This window comes from Apis dorsata, unplaced genomic scaffold (assembly GCF_000469605.1).
Source record: "Apis dorsata unplaced genomic scaffold, Apis dorsata 1.3 scaffold_117, whole genome shotgun sequence".
NCBI classification, from domain to species: domain Eukaryota; kingdom Metazoa; phylum Arthropoda; class Insecta; order Hymenoptera; family Apidae; genus Apis; species Apis dorsata.
In genome coordinates, this window is record NW_006263411.1 from 440284 (window position 1) to 449308 (window position 9025).

A 9025-nucleotide genomic window follows, 5' to 3' on the forward strand; every position below is an offset into this window, starting at 1 on the left:
TCCAATATTTTTATATTTTATGCTTTTGTCATTATTTTGACATTTCTTAGACGAACAATCAGATTTTTTACGAATTGTCTACAATTATTCAATTTTATTATTTTAGATAATATAATAATAATTTCCACCTTTTATTCTATTTCAATAAAATATCATTAATAAAATAAGTAAATAGAGTAAGTATATGAAATAATATTTAAATATTCACCTCGTAACACACTGGCACATATATCTCGAATTTCTGAATCGGTAATACTTCGGCCTGGTGGTCCTTGAACTCCTGGTATTCCAGTTTGTCCCCTAATTCCTGGTGGTCCTTGAAGTCCTGGAGCTCCATCTTTTCCTGGTATTCCAGGTAATCCTATTTTACCTTCTGGACCTCTTTCTCCAGAAGGTCCTCTCTCACCTGGCTAATTTTTTATAAAAATATACACTTCGGAATTTTAGAATAATATTTAAATTTAAAAAAAATAATAAAATATTTAAAAATAAGCGAAAACTCCTATTCTAATTTAATAATTAGAATACTTACTAATCCTGGTGTACCTGGTAGACCTCTGGGTCCACTAACTCCTGGACTACCAATAGTTTCTAATACATTATTTGTACTTAACATGTCTATAGTTCCAGGTGAACCCGGTGGTCCAGGAGGTCCTGGAGGACCTGGTAAACCTGATCGTCCTTCTAAGCCTGGAATACCAGCAACTCCAGGTAAACCTGGTGCACCCTAAAAAATCGAAAAATCTTTTTTCTTTCTATTTTTTAAATTTTAAAAATTAAATTATAAATGAAACATAAATATGATATGTTTAATAACAACAAAAAGTTAAACTTACAATACTTCCAGGTAAACCACGTGGCCCGACAGATCCTTGTTCTCCTTGCTGACCTTTATCACCTTTATTTCCAGGTTGTCCATCGAGTCCTGGTAATCCTGGTTTTCCAATAGGACCATCTACTCCTTGAGAACCTGGAGAACCTGGTTCTCCAGATAAACCCTAATTTATAATCAACCAAATTTGCCTTATTATTTGTACAATAAAAATTGAAACGAATCTCAATTAATTATTAAAAAAGTAAATTCGATATTCAATTTAATATAGATTTACTTGTAATCCCGGTGGTCCTGGAGAACCAGGAGGACCGTTTTTTCCTTGTAATCCTGGAAGACCCGGTGGACCAATAGGACCAGGTTCTCCTTTTATTCCTGGAAGACCGTCTTCTCCAGGTATTCCAGGAGAACCTTGAGGACCAGGCTGTCCTGGTATTATTGAACCAACTATTGAACCTGGTAAACCTAAATAAGTAAATTTAATATATTAGTAATTTATATAGAAAATATTAATTTTCAATTTAATTTACAAACCATCACGACCGGGTTCTCCAACTTCTCCTTTTGCTCCTTGAATTCCAGGAGCTCCAATTTTACCTGGAGGACCTGGTAATCCCTGCGGACCCGGTATCCCAGGAAATCCTATTTCTCCTTTAAGACCTGGAAAACCAGGAAGTCCTGATTTTCCCTCTATTCCAGGAAATCCGTTTTGACCTGGATAACCTTTTTCTCCTGCTTCACCTTAAATTAATATAATGATCATATAATGATTATGTATGTAATTATTGATTTAGCCTTTGAAAATATAATTATAGTTTTTATTTAAAAAATTTACTTTACAATTTAATTTAAAAACAAGTATAAACGTTTTTTATAATTTTGCTCTTTTTAAAATTTTTTTCATAACTTGCTTTCAATTTATTATATATTTATTATATATTTTAAACTAGGTCATTTAGTAAAAATTCTGCAATTAGATATATGTTAGGAGCTACTAGTCTCTTCTATTTTGAGAACGAATATACATTTAGTGATTAATAAAAGCAATGGGTTTACGAGTATTGCAGCAGATTGCAACAAATTGATTTACAATCACTTTGAATAACTGTATTTAGGTCGATGTCGATATAGATGACAATATATCGTTTTTGTGTCACTCGTCAGGAAATACTAGAATTATAGCTTTTGATATTTGCTTTTATATAACAGTGGTCAAGTCAAAAGAAAGAAAAATAATATAAAAGAAAGTAGTATAAAATCAAATTCTTAAAATATTTTTAACCTCTAGATGATTTCCTTTATTTTACGATTGAAAAGATGATATTTATCTATATTAAAATTATTATTTGATTAAAATTTATCCTTTAACTGTTGTGCTATTAATTAATTTTTTAATAGTTTTTAAAAATAATTTTTTTATTTAATTTAAATTTAAAATTCGTAACGTGAATAAATATGTATAATATATAAATTTATAATTTATATATTTTGTACAGATTTATAAGAAGCAAAAAAAGAAGAAAAAAAAGAGAAAATAGAATAAATGGAAATATGCTAGTTAGATAGTTAAAGCCATTACTCGATTGCGCTCGATCTTTAAATATGAGACTATTGACATAGTTTATTGGAAGGAATCATTTCTTCAAAAGTATCAATGATCTTTTGTAACATTGTAATTAATGCATTAACTAATTCGAAGAAAATTCATTTATTATTCATTAGCAACATTTTAAATCAAGAGATTAAATCAATATGTATAAATCATAACAAAATTTGTATTTATATAAGAAATTCATTTTCATGAAACAAAATTTTAAACAAAAATATAATAATTATTACCAAATTTTCTTATTATTAAATTTATTATTAAGTTTTTTGGATACTAAAAAATAAGCATTCCATGTTCATTGGTAAAATAATATATATAACGATGAATCACTATCGCGCACGTGAACAATGAACACCCACAATTCCACGCGATTTTCTAACAAGATTAAATTAGTTTACGCTACAGTTCAAGGATTACTTATCTGATAAATCCATGTAATCGTATTTAACGAACAATTAACATTTGACACAACCACACTAATCTAAGAAAGAAACTTTTAAAAATAGATATTAAGCCACTACCTTTTTGGCCTTGTTCTCCTTTATCGCCACGATCCCCTTTCTCTCCTTTTGAACCATTTTGTCCTGGTAATCCTGTAAATCGTGATAGAAAATCGCGATAGTTGCTAATATTTCCTGGAGGTCCTGGATAACCTCGTGGCCCTGGAAGACCTTGATCTCCTTTCAATCCTGGAAATCCCATGTCACCCTGCAAAAAACAAACTAGTAAGCAAAATGTAACTATCCTAACCAATTATATTAGTTAAGAGTAAATTTAAAAAAATAATTAATCAAAAGTGACATAATATATAAATGTAATGTATAAGCCCACTCTTTCTCCACGTTCTCCTTTTGGACCAGATGGTCCAATAGGTCCAGAAGACCCCTTAGGACCTGGACTGCCAATAAATCCTCGTGCACCAATAAATCCTTGCGGCCCCTAATAATCGCATAATAATTTATAATAAAACAGATCAATATATATCATATATTTTTATTTTAAAAATATCTAATATTATTTTATTATATTATTATATTATTATTATATTAATATATAATATTATTTATTTAAAAAACTCACTATTTTGCCTTGCTCGCCAGGCGGTCCTTGTAAACCCGGATGTCCAGGTAAACCGGGTTTTCCGATTGGTCCAGGTGGCCCAGGTAATCCGGGTAAACCAGGTAAACCCTAAATAAATGTATTTATATAATTATTTATATTAATTACATAATTATACAATTTAAAATATAAATTTTAACTCCTACATAACTTTAAGAAATATATTCATTTTGATGCAGCTTTATATATTATTGAAGATTCTGTTAGACTTAGAGTTCTTATTATTGCTCAGATCTATTATTTGATACAGATACTTGAAGTTGAATACATAAATAATTATTTAATGAATTTATTTGAATACTCAAATATTCAATACTTGGATTCAAAGATCCAAATATCCATAAATACTGGAATTATTATTATTCTTTTTAACCAGATATGCGTGATATTTGATATAACTCTTTATGAAATCTGAATATCCTGATTTGTGATTATATTACAAAAAAGTTAATTAGAGAATATTTAATATTAAAAAATACGTTTTATTAGTTAAGGGAAAATTATTTTATATTAATGTACTATTTTGAAAGCATTAAATATTGAATGGAAATCGAATGAAAATGTTTAGCAATAAAAAAAAGAATTAACTTACATTAGTGCCATTAATTCCAGGAGATCCCTGTGGACAGATAATTTCACAGCTAAGTCTTCTCTGAGGTAATAAAGGGCTGCTAAGGCTCTTCTGCAATTACGTTAATTACAACCATGGGATCTTAATGGATTGCGAGGTTGTGTAAAATATATGTATAGACTTGCCAGTAATTCCTCACAGGTCTCTCTCTCAGGTCTCGTAGGATCGCAATTTAAGACCATCCATTGTATATCGATCTAGAAATATATTTCCAAAAGGAAGCAAATATTATATTAAGAATAAAAAGAAAAAGCATTTGAATATTTAAAATACTTTTTATATTCTGTATTTCTGTAATTTTATAAAATAATAGCTTGTAAAAGAAATTTACAAGTTTTTTTTCTTTAAAAAGAAAAAAAGTCCTAAAAAAGAAAAAGAAGATAGATATAATTTCCGCGCGAGTATCTATTACATATTTAAATTTATTGTTTTCAAATAGATATATATCTTCATATTTACATACAATACTTATTTTTTTCATTCAACTTAATTATAATATTCTCATGATTATAATATTATATAGAAGCAACAATATCTGATATAATAATAAAAGAAGAAAAATATATAATTCTATTTAAATAAGATTACAAATAAAATTAATTATTAGATACAAAATAATTAAGAAAAATAATAAAGGTGCAACAAAATTCTATTAATCGAATAAATATTAATTTTAAAAATTTTATTATTTTCTCCACTGACTTCTTTTTTAATATTAATAATATTAATGTCATATTTTGAACATTTATAATCTGAACTTATAAAAAAGTTCAGTTATATTTTTGATCATTTCAAAAATTAATTTATCAAATTTCATGAGCATATTTGAATTTTGTATTTCTTTAATTTTCATAAATAAAGAGTATATCATTATTCTATGTTTATTAATTGACTAGAAACATGTTTAAAAATCGATAATTTTAAAAACAAACTATTTACAATACTGTTGTTTTGTATAATTTTTTTTTCTTTCTTTGCAAAACTGTAATAATCATATTATAACAAGTTCGTTAAATTTTTCCATACACATTTCACACTTTAACAATAATACTAAATCTAGCTTGTCCCAGTTATGTCTCAGCCTCGTTCATTATAAAGTGTTTATTAATTAAGTGCTCCTTAATTGCTGCATATAACGGATGTACATGTATCTCATATGAACAAATGCGAGCAACCCCTATGGATGTGTTACACAGTATTCTGTGAAATTTACGTGTATTTCATATTAATTTCAATTGTGCATGTCTTCCAATTTTCATTAATAATTTGTCGGAATTAAAAGATCTAAAAAAGTGTTGCAACATTTTAGAAACATTTATTGCATTTATTTTATGAAACATCTGATTACATAAGAAAATATAATTATGAATGATATCGTGTCATTTGTCATTAATTGGCAAAAAAAAATTGGCGATACAATGACATATGATGATGATATATTGACAAAATGGCCAATAATTATATATTACAAATTATATAATCGATTGAAATTGACTAATGAGCTATCAATAAGTGATCTTATCTTCTATGTGTATAATGTGTATGCAATATCAAAAGTATGATCGAACTTACCGGTATAGTGAGCTTACTGTGCGACATCTTTGATATCGAGATCTCACCATCCACTTTGATCGGACCCCATGGCTTTACGTCTTGTGTGCCAATATATTCGCAATCGATATATATCACCAGCCTATCCTTGAAGGCTCCAATATCAATTTTATGCCAATTTTTATCGAATATCTGTTCCAATCAAAATTCATGCACCAAGAAAAATATAAAACTTACAATAACTTACAATAATTTATGTTAATCTAGAGATTCAATCTAATTTAATTATTTTCTTAAGAATGAAAGATTTAATAAATTTTTAAAATATTCTGCAACTTTGAAAACATATTTAAATATTTACACATATAATCAACATTCTTTAAATTATTTATATTTTATTAATAAATATATTGTTGTTTCCTAAATATATTGTGTTTTCATTTGTTTAAAAATTATAATTGAAATATCAATGAGAATCATTCTATGTTTCAAAATAGAAAAAATTCGATCAAACTTTACCCTAAGATTGGAAATTAATCAGTTTCATTTAAAACATTTCTCAGACAAGGAAATGCAGCAATTCTCTTCTGTTATTTGTTTGTAATTAATTATTAATTTTCGCGATTCATTAATAATGTTACGTCGCAAAGATTAATGCTTTTTTGATAACTTAACAAATGTCACGAATGGTATTCTCATCAATTTTTTTCGATTTGCGACGTTCTTTCACATCTCGTCGCTTTACCAAAAAACCTCCAAACTATTTCGCAAGATGCTTATTCAATGATCCATGACACGATTTCCACGCATCCCGATGAAGAGGGTTTAATTTCTACGCCAACGCGTGATCTACCGATTGATATTTGACAGGAAGCTCGAGTTTTCATGCCGCAATGACGAAATCATGTTTTGAAATATCCGCAATCGCTCGAGGCTTGCTTTAATCATTTCACAATCCGCCATGACATTTTTAAGAGACAGCCAGCATTAAATATGACATGATCTGATGAATCTGACAGTCCTCGAACTGATTAGTGGAAATGTATTTGGTTTACGAATATTTTATCTTACTTCAAATTGTTTAAACTTATACAAGGTATCTTTTTCCTACTAAATTGGTTAATACAATTTTGAAATTTATACAAATATGTACGTATATATTGTCTCGATGCCACATGCCAAAGATATGCAAATTTTTCAATAAGAATGTGAAATGATTTTTTAATTTTCAAGTTTGATGATAAAATAACAAAACTATATTTTATAATAAAAATTAAATTGAAGTAAATATTCTTATTAAAAATATTTTAATAATTGAAATAATAATATAATTAATTAATATTTTAAAACATATATCAAAAGATAATGGATACAAATATTAATACAAATATACGAAATATTAAAAAATAAATAAAAAGATAAACGTAATATAAGAAAATTTGATGAAATAAATTGAAATTAAAATTTAAAAAACGTTTCCAATATTTTATAATATAAATTATCGATGAAATTTTCAACAAGACTTAAAAAAAATTTACATTTTACTCACATGATCGGCTGAGAACGATACTATTTGCATTTCACCAGTTTGGCTTTTCACGAACAAATCCAAAGTTTGACCTTTTGGGTTCATTGCGATTAAAAATTGGGGCTCGTTTTCCATGTCGACGATTTTGATAATATGCCAAGTATATTTCGATAGTTTTCTGGCTCTGAATGTGCAAACTACACTAAATTCCTCTGGCAATCCATTTGGAAATATATTCCTGATAAACAATATAAAAAAGAATTTTATACAATAAATCATTAACCATCGAATCGATTATTTTTAGATCGTTAAAAAATAGATATATAAATCGTACTTGATTGGCAGAGTAATGTCAGTGTCTTTTTCCAATCTGTAGGCTGTTTGCATACGATTACTACCTCTTACTCGTGTCACACCAGTATAATGTGTCTCCAAAAGATCCAATTTCAATTTACTGATAAAGTCAATTGTTTGAAGATCATCTTCACCCTGTTTGTAACCTTCGCATGGTCCATGTACGAAATCTGGGATAGTTTTCTCGCCGAAAATATATTCTACGAAAATTTTGTTAAATTATAAACAATTTCAATTCCTATTAAATGAACCAAGGCGGAAACAGACTGTAACGGAGACAAAGCGGTTTCACTCTATTTCCGTTTCAATCTGTCTACATAAATTGCTTAATAAATAAGCCTTAACTGATATTTCTACATTTGTTTGGTTTCTACAATCGATATTCCAAAGATTCCCCATGAATTAAAACTCTATATAAAAGGAATTATTCAAAATTCATTATTAAAAATTATTTTTAAGATAAAAATTTTTAAAAATAAATAATTCATTTATAATTTCTTTTATGTTTATTAAAAACATTTATGTTATTAAAAAAAAATTATTAATAACAAAATATTACATAAGATATTCTTATTTTAGATCATACAATGTGATATAATGTAAATGATATTAATAATGTTTCTATGCACTTATATATATTATCTGAATCATTATGTGTGAAACTTCTAAACAAACGACTATCTTTTATCTCTATTATATCTAATATATTATGAAGACAATAATTATTTAATTAGAATAAAACAATATAATTTATATTTTGTAAAATATTAAGAGTGCAATATTCTTAATACTAATAAAGTAAGTTTCTTTTAAGAAAAATAATCAAATTAAAAATAGAAAAATAGAAAGATAAAATATTACGAAAAACAAATAAATTAGAAAAATAACAAATTTAAAAACTTACGTGTTGTGAATTGCATAAATAAGAATATCCATACTGAGAAATACATTCGCAGATCCAAATTGATTCTGTAATAAAAGACATTATTTTTAATATCATATTTCATATAAATATTTTATTTTTATTTTTAATTATTATTCATACATAAAAATATGAAATTTGTTTCTCTATTTCTCTATAAAAGTATTAATAATTTTATTTATAAAACTCGAATTGTTTCTATGATATTTTAAAGATAATTGAATATAATTAAATAAAGTTAAATTAATAAAGATTAAAATCACATTAATGTTATATAAAAGATATTTAAAATATTGTAATGATTATATAGATTATAAAGAATTATTACAATATATAAAACTAATATTGAAATTGAATAAAAAACATTAAGAAGCATTAGTAATTATATTAATTAATTTTTTAAATAAAAAATAATCATCGATCCTGCCAGGATTCGAACCTGGAATCTTCTGATCCGTAGTCAGACGCGTTATCCGTTG

At 26.6% G+C, this 9025-nt stretch overlaps 1 protein-coding gene and 1 long non-coding RNA gene across 8 annotated transcripts in view; one reads left to right on the plus strand and one right to left on the minus strand.

The window, feature by feature from the left end:
• Nucleotides 1-9025, minus strand: part of LOC102675127 (collagen alpha-2(IX) chain-like) — a 21110-nt gene that overhangs the window by 1951 nt on the left and 10134 nt on the right. For 6 of the 7 annotated variants that reach the window (XR_004149966.1, XR_004149965.1, XM_031508977.1 and 3 more), the window contains exons 2-15: nucleotides 8529-8593; nucleotides 7605-7824; nucleotides 7292-7508; nucleotides 5764-5934; nucleotides 4317-4388; nucleotides 4153-4242; nucleotides 3522-3629; nucleotides 3273-3380; nucleotides 2963-3149; nucleotides 1367-1573; nucleotides 1110-1297; nucleotides 837-998; nucleotides 533-727; nucleotides 209-410 (exon numbers count right to left, since the gene is read on the minus strand). Coding sequence is in view for 5 of the 7 variants with exons in the window: in XM_031508977.1 (XP_031364837.1) it covers nucleotides 209-410; nucleotides 533-727; nucleotides 837-998; nucleotides 1110-1297; nucleotides 1367-1573; nucleotides 2963-3149; nucleotides 3273-3380; nucleotides 3522-3629; nucleotides 4153-4242; nucleotides 4317-4388; nucleotides 5764-5934; nucleotides 7292-7508; nucleotides 7605-7824; nucleotides 8529-8574 (2173 nt within the window). In the remaining 2 variants the exon portion in view is untranslated. The remainder of the gene's footprint in view (nucleotides 1-208; nucleotides 411-532; nucleotides 728-836; nucleotides 999-1109; nucleotides 1298-1366; nucleotides 1574-2962; nucleotides 3150-3272; nucleotides 3381-3521; nucleotides 3630-4152; nucleotides 4243-4316; nucleotides 4389-5763; nucleotides 5935-7291; nucleotides 7509-7604; nucleotides 7825-8528; nucleotides 8594-9025) is intronic. The other variant, XM_006612615.2, reaches the window with a different exon arrangement.
• LOC116185177 lies at nucleotides 3519-4648 on the plus strand. The gene is made up of 2 exons (XR_004149967.1): nucleotides 3519-3622; nucleotides 4173-4648. It is a non-coding gene; the product is annotated as an uncharacterized LOC116185177 (long non-coding RNA).